This window comes from Ovis aries, chromosome 1 (assembly GCF_016772045.2).
Source record: "Ovis aries strain OAR_USU_Benz2616 breed Rambouillet chromosome 1, ARS-UI_Ramb_v3.0, whole genome shotgun sequence".
Lineage (NCBI taxonomy): Eukaryota > Metazoa > Chordata > Mammalia > Artiodactyla > Bovidae > Ovis > Ovis aries.
The window spans coordinates 42,217,349-42,239,764 of record NC_056054.1 but is presented as its reverse complement, the minus strand read 5'-3'; the positions used below and the strand labels follow the sequence as shown (position 1 = coordinate 42,239,764).

General features: G+C 39.4%; 2 protein-coding genes across 15 annotated transcripts in view; both read right to left on the bottom strand.

Annotated features, from left to right (window-relative positions):
• Positions 1-22,416, bottom strand: part of SGIP1 (SH3GL interacting endocytic adaptor 1) — a 237,573-nt gene that overhangs the window by 184,926 nt on the left and 30,231 nt on the right. The gene's annotated exons all lie outside the window — the stretch shown is intronic.
• LOC101112774 (small ribosomal subunit protein uS15-like) lies at positions 10,593-19,919 on the bottom strand. Its single transcript, XM_042249387.2, has one exon. It carries the CDS (start codon positions 19,889-19,891, stop codon positions 19,436-19,438), a length of 456 nt encoding a protein of 151 aa, XP_042105321.1. The 5' UTR covers positions 19,892-19,919; the 3' UTR covers positions 10,593-19,435.

Below are 22,416 nucleotides of genomic sequence, written 5' to 3'. Positions count from 1 at the left end.
TCATTACATCCTTGCTTGTTCTTAGTCCTGTCCAACTCTTTGCAACCCCACGGACCAACGCTCAACAGGTTCCTCTGTAATGGGATTTCCCAGGCAAGAATACTGGAGTGGATTGTCATTTGCTCCTCCAAGGGAGCTTCTCCACCCAGGGATCGAACCTGCATGTCCTGCATCTCCTACACTGACAGGCAGATTCATTAACACTGTGCTACTTAGGAAGCCTCCTTTACATCCTTACCCTATAGTCTTATCTCCATTTGACAGATGAGGACACTGTGGTTCGCAAAAGTAGATACTTGCATAGATTCATAAAGCTTTTTTAAAATAGCTGAATTAAAAGAAGACTGAACCCAGTTTACTGACTCTAGAAATCCAGGCTCTTAACCCCATCACAATGGGATTAACCAGTTAGGTTCAGCCATGGGAAGCAGCTTGGTTACGGTTATTCCAATTTGCCTAACAGAAAGATATTCTTCCTCCTCAGCTTCACTGATTGCAAATTGATACTTTCTCCATTAGAGCCTCCTTTTCGAGAAGAAAAATGCCAATGCTAATACAGTACCTCCTTCCTTGTCAACAACTTTCAAACAGTAATTATCTTCATGACTCCAGAGGGACCCAATCACACGTCCCATCTCCATCTTGCTATCTTCTATTCTCAAGTTTTACTTGCTGCTGCAATACACTAGTCAATACTGGCCCCCTTTGCATCTTGGCACCTTCATACTCCGCTCGTGTCTGCATGCTCCCAGGAAGAAAAGTTCTGAAGTGAAATAAAGCTTCACATTGCTCCTGGTGTAAGAATAAAGCTGCCACTGTCGGAGGGAAGCCTAGATCCATGTAGAACCCAGGTCACTGATAACAAAGACAAACTCTATCTCCAGTTTTCTTTCCAAGACACCCAGATGATGGGTAGTTTCCATTTAAGCTTTAAACATACAACATATACTTTCTTTTCTTTGAGGTTTGTCAGAATCTAACCATAGATAGAACATTGAAGCCTTTGATACGATTTCACCGCAGAATACATATACACCAGGCATGAATCATTCAGTTTCTACAGTGTTAGAAATGAAGGGACACTAGGAATCAGACTGACCCCGTTTTCCATTTCCCCGGGTGAACACTGAGGCCCGACAGCCTGGCATAACTTACATGAGGACCCACACTGAGCCACATGCCGGATGTTGACACATATGGGTTTGAGACAATAGGAAATTACTAAATCTGAAATAGGGCTACTTGGGTCCAGTTTTGAGGTTTTGGACTACAATTTTTAAGTGGTTCATTTATAAAACAACAGTAAGTAGAGGTATGTTTGGGGTATGTCTCCAAGTATATATAAGGCCAACTTTAAGAATGAGAAAGGTGGTCGGTGAAACTGAGTGTTTTCAGGGCACTTTATGGATGTGGAGGGCTCAGAATGTGCCAGCCAAGATAGACTGCTTTGGCGTTATGATGATTTGAGCTGAAGGCACTTGAGAAAGAGCAGATGCAGGAAGAGATCTCTGCCCCCTTTCTACCTAAAAGGAGGTCATAAAATTTCCCATGAGAAAGGTGTGCTCCCTGTACTAGGAAGAGAAGCACATTCTTATCACCACACACTGGCCACTGACACCGAAGGGACCTGTAGAAATAAACCTGCTAAAATCACCTTATCTTACACCGTTTCCCCCATTTATTTCCTAGTCACTGTCCCACAAGTTACTGCCCCCAGCCCAAGCCCCTTTTGTCTTGTCAGATCCTCACAATTTATTGTTCTTTGGGTTAAAAAGTTTATAAGTTTGGGAGCCTTATGTCTTCTTCAGGTTTTCATTTTCCTTCTGAAGATTCCTGTGTACATGTAAAAATATTAAATAAATGTATATGCTTTTCTCCTCTTCATCTGCCTCATGTCAGTTTAATTCTTAGGCCAGTCACAGAACCTAAAGGGGAGAAGGAAGTTTTTCCTCCTCTACAAACTGTAGCTAAGACTTAAGGCTCTTTTTTTTTTAATCACTATCAATCTTATGGGAAATTCACACATGATCTAGTACAAGACCTCTCACCCTCTTTACCACACTCCCTAAATTCCCAGAAGATCTTCACTCTTATCCCCATAAGCCATATATGAATCAAGACACACGTTCTTAACCCCGTGAATCATATATGAACTAAGACACCTGTTCTTATCTCCATGAACCATATATAGACACACACCTTCTAAGCAGAAGGTCAAAATGATACATCTTGTGATTAGGACTACAGAGAGGATGTACCTATCAAGTGTTCTGTGAATTGCAACTCTATATACTTTTCTTTCAAAAGACATCGTTTTGCTCCATGGCTCTCAAAATACATGTTTGCACACATTTTGACAGGATATAAAGTTAAATCTATTTTAGAATGGAAAGACATTTACAATAAATAGCTAACATCGTGGCTTCATGAAAGAAAAAAAAATCATATCCCAAAGATTGGAAGGACACAATCTTTAAATAAAATTTTTGAACAAGGGTGGTTGGCAACTTTAAACACAAACATACACACACACAACCCTGTCTTAATTTTGATCACTTCACTGTGGACTCACAGCAGTCTGCAGCCTGGAATTTGAAAACTGTATCTGTAAGCAATGGGAGCCATTAAATGTGCTAAGTGGCAAGTACCAAGAATAGACTTGTTAAAGAAAGACTTGATGACAAAGACTATAAATTAGGGAGTGAAAGGACAAGGTGCCAAATCCCCATGTGCTGCATATGAAGCAAACTATACTCTCCTCCTACTTAAGGAATTAAAAACAGTCTAATCATTCTAATAGATGTATACTGTGTTGTGCTGAGCTGTCACTAAGTCATATCTGACTCTGCAACCCATGAACTGTAGCCTGTCAGGATCCTCTGTCTACAGAATTTTGCAAGCAAGAATATTGGAGTGGGTTGCCATTTCCTCTTCCAGGGGACCTTCCCCACCCAGGGATGAAACCCACGTCTCCTGCTTTGGCAGGTGGATACTTTACCACTGTGCCACCTAGGAAGCCCTAGATGTATTCTATAAGGGCCTAATTAGAGACCTAGGATGTACATAATAGAGAGCTATATTAGGTGATGAGTAAACTATGAGAAAGACTTGAAGATAAGCACACATACGCTGGGAAGGTGTGAAAAGGGAGAGAGGATGGAGAGAATGGGAAGGGTGGGGTGGTTATCCCAGAGACTAGATAGCCATTTGCTAAACCAGTTTCCTCCTCTTTGTGGACCACAACTAAGTTATATTTCCAAGAGTCTCTTGCAATTAAATGTGCTTTGTGATGCAACAAAACTTGAGTGGAAGTGATACTGGGTACTCCCAAGTGAGAGGGCAGAGAAATGGATGTGCCTCTCCCAGCTACGTAAAGAGGACTCTGAAGACCTAGAGACTTAAGATGGCAAGAACTTGGGTCTTTGACTGAATGCATCAGATACTCCTCACCTACCAGGAATACCCATTATGGGAATGAGAAGACACATTAGATAGTGTGAAGCCACCATAATGTCTGAGTTTGTTTGTTATACCAGCCAGCATCACCATAAAAATAATGTATCTGATGATCATGCCTAAGTTCTAAGGAAAAGAACAGCTTTATTGAGATGTAGTTTATATACAGTAAGTTTCCAAGCCCATGATTTTCAGTATGTTCCCAGACTTGTGCAGTCATCACAGCTACCTGATTCTAGAGCATTTTAATCACTTCACAAAGAAATCCTATACCCATTAGCAGTCTCCTCCCATTTCCATCCAACCCTTCCAGTCCTAAACAGGTGCTTATCTTCCTCTCTCTGCAGATATTCCTATTCTGGACATTTTGTATAAATGGGATAGTATAATATTTGGTCTTTTGTGATTATTCCCTCTTACTTAGAACAGCGTTTTCAAGGTTCATCCATGTAGCATGTATCAGTTCGTCATTCTTTTTATTGCTGAGTAACACCCCACTGTATGGATATACCATATTGTACACTTTCATTTGTTAACGAAGCTTTTCTTGTCTTTGCTGCAGGGGCTTTAAAATATCCTACCATCATACTGAAGAGGTGATTCATTTATTTAGAGGATGCACACACACATTCAAAGCCCTGTGGGTTACAACTATCAATATTTTGCAAAAAATGGCTTATTTGACTTAAAATCATTCAAAAAATCAGTCATTCAGAAAAACTGAAATTCCTGTTAGAGTGATAACATACAAAGCACCTTAAAGTGGAAAAAAAAAACCCAAGAGGAAAGCACATGGCTTTATACCTTTTAATTCAAGAATTCTAAGAAAAAAATTATACACTGCAGGCAAACAGTTTGGCAGCAGCCTCCACAAGGATGCATTTTAGGGAGGAACCCAAAGAACTAAAGCTAATGTCAACACAGAGCAGTTAAGTAGAAATTAGGTTTTGCTGGGTCAGGAAAAAAAAAGTTCATTAAAGGAATCATGCCTCAGTGTTTTTCTAAAGATAAATCCCAGCTTAGTCTAAAAAATCATTAAATCTTAATGACAGAGTTAATTTGTTGCTGATGTCTACAGATGAAATATTAACATATTTCTATAGCCTGGAAGTTTAGAATTGTGATTTTCTTTCCATGGTAATGAAGTTGAATATCTGGGAAGATTTATAAGACTGGAGAAAAACTGCAAGACAGAAAAATGCTGCTTCTGTATTCGCTCTCTTTAGGTCATCAGAAGGACATTCACAAAGAAAGAATTGACTCTGCAGGCATTACATTCATATGATAGACACTTATCAAGCACTCCTTGTTTCCTGGGCCCTATTGAGGTGCTGGGAATATAGAGACATAGAGACACTGGCTTGGTTATTACAACAGAATGTAGTAAGATCTGTAGAGAGTCATGGATAAAGGGGAAACGGAGAGAATGACTAATTCTGACTGAATGCCTTGTCTCAATGGCAAATATATTATGTACGGTCTTGGGATGAGTACTTTGCTGTGAGGAGAACAAGGAAATTCTGGATAGTGGGAATGAAATCCACAAAGATTTGGAGTCATGGTAAGTCATGAAAAGTTTAGGAAAAAGTAAAATGAGAGTTATGCATGGTGGAATTACTGGGAATACAGAAGTAGGTTAAAAACTGGTTTGGGTTCAATCTATAGAGATCATGAGTTTAGATTTTGTTCTTTAACCAGCTGAGAACTAGCAGATTTTTCTAAAATAGTTAACATGGTTGGGTTATTTTTGAAGTTTTACTATAAAAACATACACACACAAAAGGATAAGATATGAATTGTGGTTGATTACCACATGTATATCAACCACTTGGCAGTTGTCAAGATTTTTCCACTTTTGCTTTATTTAAATGGAGGATTTTAAAGCAAGCCACCCACCTGATTTCATCTCACTCCTACATCTTTACATGAAAATATGTTCTTATCAATCCACTTTCACATCTAACTAAAATAATAATATTGTACTGGCATAATTTAATCATTTATGGATTTAAATGCTCTTATCTTATAAATATCTTTTTATAGGAGGTTTGCTCAAATCAGAGTCCTCAATTAATTTCCTATGTTGCCTAAGTTGCAAGGATTCTTAAAAATCTTAGTTTAGAACACTACTTCTTCATCCCACTCTCTTTTATCCCCATGCCATTGATTTACTAAGAAACCTGGTATAATGTTCTGAAGTCTGTCCCAAATACTGCATTTATCTGTTTGCTTCCTTATTGGTATAACTTAATTTGCCACTGTTTCTTATAACTGGCGATTTACTCTGAAAGGCCTAATTAGATTCAGCCTCAATTTTTTTGTAAGACAAGAGTACTTCATAGGAGGTACTGCGTAATTTATATTGTACCCGACTGGGAAGCACTTAATATCAAGTTGTCCCACTCATGGTGATGGTAACACTGAAGATCAGATTTGCTTCCAAGATGACTTCACCTAGGTCTGTGTGGAAGATGGGACTATGGTGAAGTCACTCTGGTAGCAGGGAGATCAGGTATTACAGCATTATAGGAGCAATGAAGTAGACATGAGGCAGGAAACAGAGATAAACAGAGAGAATGCCATAATGGACAAGCGATTTTGGAGTAGAATCATTGGAAGACTGGAAATACATTAATATTATAAATTTGGATGGAGGATGGAAATAGGGTCAAGTGAGCAAGTGGTGAGGACAAAAGAATGTAAGCTCCATGATAGCAAAAACCTGTGTGTATGTTGCCCAGTGCTAAACTCTTAATGCTTAGCACTGTGCCTGGCACACAGTAGGTATCTGATAAATATGTGTTAAGTCCATATATGACTGTATTATTGGATGGACAGATAGGTGGATAGAGGTGCGGAAGCTACTAAAATAAAAAATTAGTTGGATATTCACACTATGGCTAGTAGCTGGGGAGATCCTTCATATTTAACTTGCCTTCAGGATATTTGTCTATCGATTATTACTACCTCAGGAAAATGCTTAACACTGTAAGGTATATCTCAAATTGTATAACCCAGGAATGTAAAACATCCAAATGAATCTAAGTTTAGTCCATGGGATTCATATCTGGATTTTAGGGATGTAGGAATGAACTTTGTGATTATTTGGGGGCCTCAAATCATAAAAAAGTTTTAGGAAGTTCCTAGGATGATGATAATTTATGCATCTGTATCAGTGGTATTTAACATATAAAGTTAAGAATATTAAAAATCATAATTTATTAGCAAAATAATGATCTGGTTCCTTGAAAATCAGTAAGTCTCTAGCCAGGCTAACTAAGAAAAAAGGAGAGATGACACAAATTGCTAGTATCAAAAATAAAAATGGAGACATTACTTTTAATGTAATTAAAGACTTCAAAAGTATGACAAAAAATATTACAGCAACAGATTTGATCATCTATATGGAATGTACCAATTCTTTGAAAGGCATAATTTGCAAAAACCCATGAAAGAATAAATAGAAAATGTGACAGGTTTATATCTATAAAGGAATTTTAGTCAATAAACTAATCTCTTCCAAAGCATCAGGTTCAGATGGGTTCACTGGTGAATTCTACCAAACATTTAAGGAAGAAATTATACCAATTATCTATAATTTTTTCCAGAATGGAGAAATATAGGGAATATTTTCTAACTCATTCTATGAGATCAGAATTACCCCACTACTAAAATCAGACAAAAACATTCCATAAAAAGAAAACTGCAGATCAATATCTCTCATGTACATAGATTTTAAAATTGTTAACAAAATATTAGCAAATTGAATTAAAAAACTGGAAATAGAAATGCCTTATGACCCAGCAATTCCACTACTGGGCATACATACTGAGGAAACCAGAATTGAAAGAGACACGTGTACCCCAATGTTCATCGCAGCACTGTTTATAATAGCCAGGACATGGAAGCAACCTAGATGTCCATCAGCAGATGAATGGATAAGAAAGCTGTGGTACATATATACAATGGAGTATTAGCCATTAAAAGAATACATTTCAATCAGTTCTAATCAGGTGGATGAAACTGGAGCCTATTATACAGAGTGAAGTAAGACAGAAAGAAAAACACCAATACAGTATACTAACACATATATATGGAATTTAGAAAGATTGTAACGATAACCCTGTATGCAAGACAGCAAAAGAGACACAGATGTATAGAACAGTCTTTTGGACTCTGTGGGCGAGGGAGAAGGTGGGATGATTTGAGAGAATGGCACTGAAACATGTATAATATCATATATGAAACGAATCACCAGTCCAGGTTTGATGCATGATACTGGATGCTTGGGGCTGGTGCACTGGGATGACCCAGGGGGATGGTACGGGGAGGGAGGAGGGAGGGGGGTTCAGGATGGGGAACACGTGTACACCCATGGCGGAATCATGTTGATGTATGGCAAAACCAATACAATATTATAAAGTAATTAACCTCCAATTAAAATAAATACATTTATATTAAAAACTTAAATAAATAAAAAAGAAAAAAAAAACCAATGTATATAAGGAATTATACACCATGGTCAAGTGGGATTTATCCTAGGTATATAGTCTGGCTTAACATTCAAAAATCAATTAATGCAATCACATCAACAGGCTAAAGAAGGAAAATCACACGATCATATCAATAGATGTAGGAAAAACATAAGGCAAGAAAGGAAATAAAAGGTATACAGACTGTGAAGGAAGAAATGAAACCTTGTTCACAGACGACATGATTATCTTTGTAGAAAGTCTGAACAAAATGAGCAAAAATCTCCTGGAACTAGTAAGTGATTATAGAGTTTGGAGAATATAAAGTTGATATGCAAATATGAATCACTTTCCTTTATGCTAGCACTGAAAATGTGGAAATAAAACACAGTATCATTTCCAACAAATAAAATAGGTATAAATCTAACAAACTGGTATAAGAACTATATGAGAGGAATTATGAACTCTAATAAAGATATCAGAGAATAATTAGAGAGATATTCCATGTACATGAATAGGAAAAATCCAGTTCTTCCCAAGTTGATCTTTAGAGTCAATGCAATCTCAATAAAAATTCTAGCAAGTTACTTTGTAGATATTTAGAAACTGATTCTAAGGTTTATGGAAAGGCAAAAAACCTAGAATAGCACAGTATTTAAGGGCAAGAACAAAATTAGATGACTGATATTACCATTCAAGAAGATAGAGAGCCCAGAAATAGAATCACTTAAATACAGTCAATTATCTTTGACAAAGCAGCAAAGGAAATACAGTGAAGCAAAGATTGTCTTTAGGTGACCTTGGGTATGGCAGTGACTTTTTACATATAACCATACAGGCATGATCCATGAAAGAAATAGCTGACAAGCTGGAATTTGTTAAAATTAAAAACCTCTGCAAAAGATAATATCAAGAAAATGAGAAGACAAGCCATAGACTGGTAGAAAATGTGTGCAAAAGATAATATGATAAAGAACTGTTATTCAAAATATACCCACAAAAGCCTTTTAAAGCCCAATGTGGATGAACCTAGAACCTACTATACAGAGTGAAGTAAGTCAGAAAGAGAAAAACAAATATTGTATAAAAAAGCATATATATGGAATCTAGAAAGATGGTATTGATGAACCTATTTTTCAGGGCAGGAAAGAAGACACAAACATGAACAGAATTTTGGACACAGTAGGGGAAGGAGAGGGTGGGATGATTTGAGAAACATGTGCATTACCATATATAAAATAGATAGCCAGTGGGAATTTGCTGTATGATGCAGGGAAACCAAATCTGGGGCTCTGTGACAACCTAGAGGGGTGGGCTGTTGGGGGGAAGATGGGAGGGAGGTTCAAGAGAAGGGGACATATGTATACCTATGGCTGATTCATGTTGATGTGTGGCAGATTATTGTAATTATTCTCCAATATAAAAAATTCTCACTGATGAAAAATAAAATGCAAAACACAATTGAAAGACCAAAGACATGAACAAACACTTCACCAAAGAAGATATATAGGTGACAAGTGAAAATGAAAATTGGTCACACAGTCGTGTCTACTCTTTGCAATCCCATGGACTATATAGCCTGCCTGGCTCCTCTATCCATGGAATTCTCCAGGCAAGAATACTGGAGTGGGTTGCCATTTCCTTCTCCAGAGATCTTACCAACCCAGGGACTAAACCTGAGTCTCCTGCATTGCAGAAAGATTTTTTTACCAGCTGAGCCACTGGGGAAGCCTGTAGGTGTATAAAAATATTTTCAATATCATATGTCATTAGGAAATCACAAATTAAAACAATAATAAGGTACCACTATGCATGCATTAGAAGAGCCCAAATCCAGAACACTCACAATACCAAATGTTGACAAGGATGAGGAGAAACAGGGACTCTCATTCATTGCTGGTGGGAATGCAAAATGATAGAGCCACTTTGAAAGACAGTTTGGCAGTTTCCTACAAAAATATATATATTCTTATCACACAACCCAGCAATCACACATCTTGGAATTTACCCAAACCAAATGAAAACTTATGTCCATACAAAAACCTGGACATGGATATTGACAGCAGCTTTATCATAATTGCCAAAACCTGGAAGCAATTGAGGTGTTGCTCAGTAGATGAATGGAAAAATAAACTGTGGTGCACCCAGACAATGTAATATCATTCATCACTAAAAAGAAATAAGCTACCAAGACACAAAAAGGCATGGAAGAAATTTAAAGGTGCATCACTAAGTGAAAGAAGACAATCTGAAAATAAAGCTTATTGAACTTCCAGTTATAAGATGAATAAGTTCTGACAACCTAATGTAAGACACGGTGATTATAGTTAACAAAACTATATTTTATACTTGAAAGTTGCTAAGAGATTAGATCTTAACAGTCGTCACCACAAAAAAGAAACTGTTAATTATGTAATATGGCAGAAGTGTTAACTAACCCTGATGTTGCGCTCATTTCAAAACAAACAAGTATACCAAATCATCACCTTAAACATACTCAAGGTGTAAGTCAACTATATCTTAAAAATGCTGGAAAAACTAAAATTAATTAATAAAAAACCTAATGCTATATAATGAACATGATACAAAAATAAAACTTAAAAGACTTAAAATAAGCCACTAAGGTACAGACTCTGGTCTTTAATGATGGTAGTGTTTTCTCCCTTTCTTTTTTTCAAATAACATCTTTTTCAATCTCATAGAATACTGTCAGCCCTCCCTATCTTTAGGTTCCACATGCGTGGATTCAACAAACTGCAGGATCATTTAGTACTATATTTACAACCCATGGTTGGTTGAATTCACAGATGCAGAACCCCTGGATACGGAAGGCCAGCTATGGGACTTGAGTATCCAGTTTGGTATCTGCAGCAGGTCCTGAAACCAATCCCCCATGAATACCAATGGACGATTGTATTACCTCCTCTGTTCTGAATGTTTGAAAATATCTGTATTCTTCCTACTAAGATAAGAAAGTTTGTATTATTATATTCCTTCCTTACTACCAGATTAGTAGCATTTATTACCATTAATCATTACTTTTCAATGGTTTAATAACTGAAAGGATCATATGTTTAACCAGTGCTTATTTTTTAAATCTCTTCTTCTTTGTTATTAATGATAAAATCTGATTCATACCACTTTAGTGAAAATTGGGGGCTTATCAGTTCACATAAGTGAAAATTCAGGAATGGCACTGCCTTCAGACATACTGGAACCACACCATCAGAGCACCATGACCTTGAGCACTCGATTCCCTATTTTCTGAGGGGACGTTCTTCTCACGCTCCACTGTTTGGAGACTGTAGCTACAGGTGCAAATCCTCTCAGATTTCACTTCAAGAGAACAGAGAGTACTGTCAGGTGCTCCCACGTAATTCCCAGAATCCATTTCTGACTCAACCAGCTTGGATAATTCATCCATCACTGATCTAAATGTTTTATTGATTTTATTTTTATAAGCATTGTCATTTTGTTCTGCTTGGTTAAGTCTGTGCCACATGTCATATAGAGGAATGGCTAGCTCCCAGAGGAGATTTTGGATACTAGAGAAAGAGTAGATGCATTCTAGCAAGACAAAAACTCTTAAAAAATTGCCTATTTTGTCCTGTGCTTTCACATTATCTTGTGACTATCATCCCCGCCTCACAAATGAGAACCTGATCCTCACTGAGTGGCATGGCTGGGACTATAAATGAGGTCCCCCTTCTCTTAGCTGGGTGTCATTCTGCCGAATTAGACTGTGCTGCATGGTAGAATAAATACTCATTACTCCAAAAATGAATGAAGGAACTCTTCTCCCAGAAAAAGTGTCTTTTTTATCTTGTTGGATAAAATAAAATATTTTGGAGGCAAATATAAAAATTCCTATATAAAATAAGTTACTGTTTTTTTTAAAAAAAAAATTTCCTCTTTCCAAGTTTTCAATTGTTATTTCAATGTCTCTGAAATCAATATGATGAATGGAGTATGAATTAGCTCCTAAGAAAGTTGATAGCCTCAAGAGAAAACAATTGTTCATTAATTCACATTGATCTTAACAAGATCTCATGATTCAAATAGCAAAGTTGCTGGCAAAGAGTGCTGAGATCGGTTGCTTACTGCTAGAGAAATCACCCTCAGTTCAGTTCAGTTCAGTCGTTCAGACGTGTCCGACTCTTTGCGACCCCATGAATTGCAGCACGCCAGGCCTCCCTGTCCATCACCAAATCCCGGAGTTCACTCAGACTCACGTCCATCCAGTCAGTGATGCTATCCAGCCATCTCATCCTCTGTCGTCCCCTTCTCCTCCTGCCCCCAATCCCCCTAGCACCCTTCTAATGATAAGATTTACATGAAAGTGAGTCACTTCAGTCAGGTCCGACTCTTTGCGATTATACAGTCCATGGAAATCTCCAGGCCAGAATACTGGAGTGGGTAGCCTTTCCCTTCTCCAGGAGATCTTCCCAACCCAGGGACTGAACCCAGGTCTCCCACATTGCAGGCAGATTCTTTACCAGCTGAGCCACCAGGGAAGCCTAGGAATACTGGAGTGGGTGACCTATCGCTTCTCCAGTGGATCTTCCTGACCCAGGAATCGAACTGAGGTCTCCTACATGGCAGGCAGATACTTTGCCAGCTGAGCTACCAAGGAATCATAAGATTTACATAGTTGCTTGTGAAGTTCCAACATGTTACAGATGAATGATTCATTTTCCCTAATTAAAGGAAGACATCAAGATGACTACTTCTTTTACTCTTTCACTCAGCGTAATGACTGGTCTGGGTTGATCCTGACTGAAGCCATAACAACTTAGAATGATATACTTAAAATGACATTTGCTCTTTTAATAAAATGGGTTGGAAAATGGATGAACACTTAAAGGTCGGACTGCGTGTGTTAAGCCACTTCAGTAGTGTCTAACTCTTTGCGACCCTATAGACCATAATCCACTACACTCCTTCATCCATGGGATTCTCCAGGCAAGAATACCAGAGTGGGTTGCCATGCACTCCTCCAGAGGATCTTCCTGGACCAGGGACTGAACCTGCACCTTAGAAGTCGTCTGGATTGGCAGCCAAGGTCTTTACCACTAGTGCCACCTGGCATCTCTTGCTTTTTGCTTTCTCCTAGAATTTACAACACAGTAGAAACCAAAAAGTTTTTCGTGATAAACTAGATTTGAAATCCTACAAGGGCAAAGACTATACGTATTGAACTCACTGCCTGGCAATTACCCAGAGACTTGCACAGGAGAGATAAATAAAGTGTGTTGAATAACTGAGTAAGTAAACGAGTCACTTAACTTTCTCAGAGAAGCATGAGTCTTCCTGCTTTGGGATTCCACTCTGACACTTTGTTCTAGAACTCTGAGCCTGAATTTCAGAAAGTCCTTCTGATTTGTTAACCCCACCCCCATCAATTTAGAAATATCTCCCCTTCTTCAGATTTCTTTTGTATTTTCTGTCCGTAACTGTCTCATTTAGAGTTTACTTACTGCCTTGTCACTTTATATATATGTGTGTGTGTTATTTTCCTCAATTTTAACTGGAAGTTTCTAGATTCTGGACACTCAGGTTTATCTTTTTTATATATCCTGCAACCTAATACAGCTCTCAAATATTTAAATTTGCATTTCACCTTTTTCTGATAACCTAGGCCGTTCCCATAAAAACACACCTAAGAGAAACACTGTATGTTTAAAACTGAAAACCAATAAAATAGAAAGCAAGAGTCCATGTAAATAGAAGGGGACATTCCCTCAGAGTTAGACAGATTGTACTTGGGCAATAAATTTGGTTTCAAGTTTTCCAGCACAAAAAGAAAAAGAGGGTATCCAAATTATATGTCAGATAACTACGCACTGGCCAAAACATCGCTCCCTATGACATTACACCCGAATAAAAATTTACCAGGAGTCTGTAGCAGAAAGCAAATGGACACTGGGAGTCAGGTGGTCCTGGTTTTATATCTTATTTTCTGTCCCTTTCCTAACTATGTGACTTCGGGCAAGGCATTTAAACTCACCAGACTTCAGTTCCTTCATTTGGAAAATGAGGACTTTGATAACTATAAACCCCAAGGGACTATTCTAAGAAGTGCTATTACTAAGCTAGTTAAATAGTAATAATAATAATTAATAGTAGTGCATCTTACTATACCAGGCACTGTGCCAAGGGCTCAATGTATAGTATCTCACTTCTCTCCTGTTCCTCTCTTGTGAGGGAGGTGACTGAGACAGTGTGATGGAGTGTGGGCCTAAGGTCCTGCAGCTAGCTAGCCCACCGTGTGAGTTTTAGCATTTGATCCCTTGCATGCCTGGTAAATATCTCCCGCCATCACAAAACATAAACTGCTGCAGTATGCTTTTCTATATGCATCATTTCAAATTATCCTGGGACCATATTTGCACCCTTGTAAAGAGAAAATGGTAGATGACATAGAAATCTCAAGTCTCTTTTGAGAATTACACTAAATAAATTTCTGTGTGCTTTCTTTGCATGTTTGTATGCATTAAGTTTAGATCAGTCAGGTTCAACCATAGCTTCCTCATACTGAATTTTCCCTATGCATAGGACACAGAGGCATAGTGCCTATCCAGCCCTATCCCATCACTCTCTGCTTCCCAGGAGATATTCTTTCCAGGTTCCAGGTGAGAAAGAAGTCAAAAGGGCATTTACCACTTAAGTGAGTTATAGGAGAGTCAATAGACTGAGTTCAATTCCAGGCATGCTATTCATTAACCACTGGACTTTGGGAAGGTCACTCTGAAACATAGTGTCACTGTGGGTAAAGTGAATAAGTTGGACAAGTTTAGTAATAGCTATTGAATTGCTTTTTTAGGGACCTATCTCAGTGACTGCTACTCCAGTGCAAGGAGGAGATTAAAATGTTCTCAACCCTTAACTTCAACTGGGGAAACTCTAGTTTTATTGTTTTGTTTTGTTTTGTTTTTTTAATTTACTGCATGTTGACTTTAGTTTGAATTTAAAAGGGCCTCTGACACATTGAACTAGATGATTGTTAACAGTCCTGGTTTAACAGCATGGCTGAACAATCTGAACGCACATTCATTCCTGGCTGAACTGACTGCCCTAGGTGGGACTTCTGTGTTATAATTTGCCACTAGTAGTAGGCATGGCAGGTTTACCAAGAGAAGAGTTAGGAAGAGAACTTTTCGCTTTTCTTTGCTAAGTTCTGAAAAGAAGTAAAATATTCCAGATGATAATCCTTCTCAGAAACTGGCAAGTAGATGGCCACAGGAAGACACTGGTTGCAAAGGAGACCAGATGAACTGGGAAATTATTTACTGCTTCCAGCAAATTAGCTGAAGGAGGAAAAAAAAAGAACGCTTTCTCCCTTTTAGTACTGTGGGGAGGAAGTAAACAAAACATTCCATCTGATGTGATTCAGAATTTCCCAGATGCTAAGCCAATCGGCCTGCTGGAGAGTTCTAAGCCATTAGGACTTTCCCAAAGCATCCTAAAAGCACAGAGCCCTCTCTTACGAAACATGCAGCAGCAGAAAGGACTGCCCGCAGGCTCCCACTCAGGAGATCTGGTCCTCCTGGTCTTTCCTCTGTTTCTCTTTGTTTTGAATTGGGCAAGTCACTTTTTTTCTCTGATTTAGTTTCCAAATCTGTCAAAGGAAGATTCTGGACTAGGTACGTTTAACTAAAGTCTCTTCTTGCTACAACATAGTATGTGCCTCCAAATAACCCAGCCAAATGGACAGCCCCAAGTCTCCTGGCTTCTGGGACACTTCTCAGTATTGAAGTAGAAACCTCTTAAGCCCCAACCCTGCAGATGATGATTCTCTTACTGACGGGCTCCTCAGTACCTTCACGGTTTACTGGGTGGGGCATAATCCTCTTAGGCACATCTTGTTCAGATGGTCTAGTGTAAAATCAAATTCTTGATGTGCAGATCATAGCTCACTACAGTCCTTTCAAAGTCCTTCCCTGGGCAATTCCTGGATATTTGGATTTTTTCCAACTTCCTTTTATAGAGCAATTCAGCTCTCTCTCTTTTCTAATGATGCTCCTTGGCCATTCCCTGGGGCCAGCTTTTCACATCTAAAAAGCACAAAATGTTTTTTTTTTAAATTGATTTCTCTGAGCAGTTTCACATTTGTTTCCTCACCTAGAATATGGGGGAAATTGTTCCTGTGAGTTATTGTGAGGCTTCAGTGAGATGATACCTGCTTGGTACGCCAAACAGTGCCTGGTGCATAATCACAGTAGGTGCTAAATTAATGTTAGCTACTGGTATTTGCAATTATGGGTAGTTTGAGCATTCTTTGGCATTGCCTTTCTTTGGGACTGAAATGAAAACTGACCTTTTCCAGTCCTGTGGCCACTGCTGAGTTTTCCAAATTTGCTGGCATATTAGTGCAGCACTTTCACAGCATCATCTTTCAGGATTTGAAATAGCTCAGCTGGAATTCCATCACCTCCACTAGCTTTGTTCATAGTGATGCTTTCTAAGGCCCACTTGACTTCACATTCCAGGATGTCTGGCTCTAGGTGAATGATCACACCATCGTGGTTATCTTGGTCATGAAGATCTTTTTGGTACAGTTCTTCTGTGTATTCTTGCCACCTCTTCTTGATATCTTCTGCTTCTGTTAGGTCCATACCATTCCAATCCCAAAGAAAGGCAATGCCAAAGAATGCTCAAACTACCACACAATTGCACTCATATCACACGCTAGTAAAGTAATGCTCAAAATTCTCCAGGCCAGGCTTCAGCAATACGTGAACCATGAACTTCCAGATGTTCAAGCTGGTTTTAGAAAAGGCAGAGGAACCAGAGATCAAATTGCCAACATCCGCTGGATCATGGAAAAAGCAAGAGAGTTCCAGAAAAACATTTATTTCTTCTTTATTGACTATCCCAAAGCCTTTGACTGTGTGGATCACAATAAACAGTGGAAAATTCTGAAAGAGATGGGAATACCAGACCACCTGACCTGCCTCTGGAGAAACCTGTATGCAGGTCAGGAAGCAACAGTTAGAACTGGACATGGAACAACAGACTGGTTCCCAATAAGAATAAGAGTATGTCAAGGCTGTATATTGTCACCCTGCTTATTTAACTTCTATGCAGAGTACATCATGAGAAACGCTGGACTGGAAGAAGCACAAGCTGGAATCAAGATTGCTGGGAGAAATATCAATAACCTCATATATGCAGATGACACCACCCTTATGGCAGAAAGTGAAGAGGAACTCAAAAGCCTCTTGATGAAATGAAAGAGGAGAGCGAAAAAGTTGGCTTAAAGCTCAACATTCTGAAAACGAAGATCATGGCACCTGGTCCCATCACTTCATGGGAAATAGATGGGGAAACAGTGTCAGACTTTATTTTTGGGGGCTCCAAATCACTGCAGATGGTGACTGCAGCCATGAAATTAAAAGACGCATACTCCTTGGAAGGAAAGTCATGACCAACCTAGACAGCATGTTCAAAAGCAGAGATATTACTTTGCCAACAAAGGTCCATCTGGTCAAGGCTATGGTTTTTCCTGTGGTCATGTATGGATGTGAGAGTTGGACTGTAAAGAAAGCTGAGCGCCGAAGAATAGATGCTTTTGAACTGTGGTGTTGGAGAAGACTCTTTGAGAGTGCCTTGGACTGCAAGGAGATCCAACCAGTCCATTCTAAAGGAGGTCAGTCCTGGGTGTTCATTGGAAGGAATGATGATAAATGAAACTCCAGTACTTTGGCCACCTCATGCGAAGAGTTGACTCATTGGAAAAGACTCTGATGCTGGGAAGGATTGGGGGCAGGAGGAAAAGGGGACGACAGAGGATGAGATGGGTGGATGGCATCACCAACTCGATGGACATGAGTTTGAGTGAATTCCAGGAGATGGTGATGGACAGGGAGGCCTGGCGTGCTGCAATTCATGGGGTCTCAGAGAGTCGGACACGACTGAGCGACTGAACTGAACTGAACTGGTATTTGCAGTACTACAAAATGTTTCAGGATTGTTTTGAGGATTAGAGATAAATGGCCTGCCCCATAGGGAGGTATATATAAACATGCAAATGTGTTAATAGTTACAAACTGTTTACTCAAAGCCAAGCTCTATGCTATATATGCCCATTTAATATTCACAACAGAGAAGAACTATAGATACTCTTCTTATCCTCAATTCACAGATGAGGAAACTGAAGCATAAAGAGGTTAAGCAACATGCCTAAGGTCACACAGCTAGCTAGTGGCTTAACTAAGATTTAAACTCAGGCAATTAGACTTCAGAGTCTGTGTTTTTACCCTCCACATTGTCCTGCCTGTTAATTTTTTTAGTAGCATTGTTAAATAAATGAAGGCTGTAGGTTCACTGAATGTGTAATCTAACTATAGGACTTGGTATCAAGGAATAAATTCTCAAAATACTTCTGAAACACTTTAAAAGTAGCTTTTGGCAGCTCACTGGAATGCCAAAATGGCAGTTCACTAGTTCTTCCAGGAATGTTGTCAAGAAGTCTGGTTGTTTTTCCATTGTTTACTATAAAATGTATCTACTGTCTAAACAGAAATATACCACAGAATACTAGCAAAAATCATTAACGTTTCAACAACTGGATCAGCAAAGTGTTAGACGCCAGAGTTTCCTCTATCTGTGTAGGTGTATGAGCTACAAAGATGACCTTATTCATGAGACTTATGAGTCTGAAAAACATATAATGTTTCAATCAAATAAAGCCAACCACATAATCAATCTGGTACTTATTTTGTAGTCACACATTTATTCCTATCCTATGCTGTAATTAAGCATCAACAATCAGCTGCCCAATCAAAGACTGAGTTCAAATGATTTTCCTAAAATCAAACCAAACATTTTCAAGGTCATCTTCAGCAATGGCTAATCCAGTGAAGGAAAAGAGAGCATTTGGCCCTCCAGACTTCCAAGCTACACACCTGTGATGAGATGGGCTACTGCCCTTCTTGAAATGCAGGCCTTTTGTTGGGAAGAGTGTGTGAGTAGACACTTGGTTGGCTGCCAGCCCAGTACCTAGCCCCTCCCTCCCTGGTCATAGCACACTTTCTCTTCCTGACACTACCTGGACTTATTTCAGATATCCCCTCCTCCACATATCCATGTGATTCAGGGGACTCTAACCCCCGCCTCTCTGTTCCAGCAAGTGGACCCCGATTACCCTCATTAAGCTAAGCTGATCACAGTTGTCTCACTCCCCTGGCTAAACCACTGTGTTAGGGAACAGACCCAAGAAATGAAACATGAGACATTTGCTTGGGGCTTCTGGAAAATGTATCTGAGTTCTAAACAGAGACACCCTAGAGATGGCTCCCTCTGCTTCTGGACATTGTTTTATCAAAACCTAATGCCTGTGACAGTCATAGCCATTTTCCAGTTCTGAGGATAGCAATATGGAGGAAAGAAAGCCTAGATCCTGATGACGGTATGGAGTCATGGACTCTACTGCTCTTAGAGCCTGTTTCTTTTTTTTTTTTTTTCTGTTAAACAATGATTTTATTGCTTTAGTACAATACACAAATTTATGCAACCAGGGCAGAAGCTGTGGATGACTCGTATTTCCAATTGGGGGGTAGGAGTCGTTTGGGCTTGTAGTATGGAGACAACCGGTGAATACGGCTCTCAATCAGAATCAGATGGAATTTAGCATCTTTATCCTTTCCGTTCCTCTCAAGATGCTTTCGAACAGCAACAGCTTTCTTAATTAAATGATAGAGATCTTCAGGGAGATCAGGAGCAAGTCCTCTGAACTTAAGAATTCTCAAGATTTTGTTGCCTGTCACAAAATGTACTTGCGCAACACCATGAGAGTCTCTCAGGATCACACCGATCTGTGAAGGAGTCAGGCCCTTCTTGGCCAGTTTGTAGATCTGCTCCTTCATGTCGTCAGAGGTGAGCTTCAGCCAGGTGGGGACGCTGGGGCGGTAGGGCAGAGGCAACTGGGACCCGCCCTTCCCAGGAGCATGCATGCGACCCATGATGGCGGTGGTGTAGTAGCAAAAGGCCAGAGCCTGTTTTTTTCACTCTCTCTGCTCCAACAGTTGTGTAAAATAATGAACCTCATGATTGAAGGTGTTTGAGTTAAACTTCTCCCATATTTGAATCCCTAAGGATTCTAAGTCCCACCATGCATGCCTACACTTGTGCAGGCTTGTTTCAGGGTAAACCACTGTTTTCAGGGAAGGGTGCTAGCTCCACTGCAAGCCAGGATGAAACAGAAATTCAATATCTGCCCAAAACCTAAAACATGACAAACCTGTCAGCTTGCCGCCCAAAGTGTGGTCCCTGGACTAGCAGCATCAGCCTAACCTATGAGCTTATTAGAAATGCAGAATGTCCGTTCATCTGTGCTGGACGTTTAGGTTGTTTCCATGCCCATGCTATTGTAAACAGTACTGCAATGAACACTGGGACACATGTGTCATTTTGAATTATGATTTCCTCCAGGAATATGCCCAGGAGTGTGATTGCTAGGTCATATGGTAGTTCTATTTTCAGTTTTTTAAAGAACCTCCATACTGCTCTCTATAGTGGCTGTATCAATTTACATTCTCACCAACAGGGCAAGAGGGTTCCCTTTTCTCCACATCCTCTCCAGCATTTATTGCTTGTAGATTTTTTGGGGATGGCCATTTTGACTGGTGTGAGGTGATACCTCATTGTACTTTTGATTGGAATTTCTCTAATAATTAGTGATGTTGAGATGAGAACCTGCCGTATAGTACGAGGAGCTCAGCTTGGTGTTCTGTGATGACCTAGAGGAACGGGATGTGGGAGGGAGGTCCAAGAGGGAGGGGATAAATGTACATATAGCTGATTCACTTCATTGTCGAGCAGAAACAAACATAACATTGTAAAACAATTATAATCCAATTAAAAAATAGTGAAATGAAATATAAAAAAAATGCAGAATGTCAAACCCCACTGCTCCCCCACTACCTGACCTGCTGCATCACATCACACATTTGAACAAGATTGGTTGGTGTTTCCAGCACACGGTAAATTTGAAGCATTATCCTAGAATCTTTGAATCCTGGAAGAAAAGGGGAAGAAAAGGGCCCAGCAATATGGTTCCTCAGGGGATCTCTTGAGAAACTTTTAAGACCCTTTTCCTTGTCTTTAGAGGGAGGGAAGGGCCTAGAAATTCTATACTTTGTTACCCCTCTCCAAGTCCCTTTCTCTAATGATTTTTCTCTTTTTTCACTCTTTGAAATCCAATTATAATGCCTGCATGGCAGGATTCCAGTGCCATTTCTCTGCAGCCAGGTAGCAAGGAATGCCTTTCCCTGGTATGATGGCTGCTAGAGAAGGCTCTCATTCAACAAAGAGCACCACACTTCACAAACTCAGCCATTACTTGTGCATTCAGGGGCAGCTAGGGGCAAGAAAAGCCAAATTGGAAAGACTGGTTATTCTACAGCTGCTAATCTAGCCCACAAGTAACTGTAATGACCTGGTACACTGCAATGACCAGCAATCTGGTCATTGCACATGACCTGGTACGTAATCTGTGGGGCCTGGTGCAACATGAAAATTAAGAATTCTAAGCAAGTAAGAACAAGGCACTGAGCCAAGTGCAGAGCCCTTCTAAGCCTTATGCAACAGGATAGGTTACACAGACACAAAGCCAGGCCTACACTCAGGAAAAAATGGGCAGAAGAGAATATGAATCCAGTTGTCTGGATTTACTTTCAGAAAAGCTTTTGCAAAAAAGAGAAACTGTCACTGGAAGAGGTCTAAGATTGGCTTATGGTGACAAAAGCATTCATTCCAAATTATCATCCATTTATTTCTTCATTCAAACTCACCAAAAACAAGGCACATTGCTAGTTTCTTGGATACAAATTTTAAAATGACATTCTCCATCTTCATGGTGCTCACACTCCAGTGGGCAAACTAACATGAAAATAGACCTGTAATCTGAGGCCACAGACGGTTATAATGGAAGAGTCCAAAAATGTTACGTACTGGAAGCTGAATCACCAACCCATAAAATCTAAGTGTGTTCTATAAATTAGTAACAAAATTAGTGAAGTTACCCTTCTAAAAAAAGTTACTTTTCTGTGTGGCAAACTTCACAAAGGAAGCCAAGAAGTAGGCTGATTTAGTGGTCTACAAGTTGACTTTCTTTTTGAGGAACAAGGCACATCATTTCGCCTATGTAGAAATTTTGTCCAGTGTATACCTACTTATTTTTCACCTTAATGAAGTACGGCCCACACTATTCCTTTCTTCACTATATCCTCTCGAAACATTTATCCCAATCTCATTGCCAGAGGTGGGCAGACCAAATAAATTGATCCATTTTCCTGATGTTTTTGGAGACTGCTTGGCAAGGAGAGAATGGAGAAAACTCCATTTAATGTCAGGCTTAAGTTAAAAAGAGAAAAAAAGAGGCAGTTTGTTTTCAGCTCAGTTCAGTCGCTCAGTCATGTCCGACTCTGCGACCCCATGAATTGCAGCACACCAGGCCTCCCTGTCCATCACCAACTCCTGGAGTTCA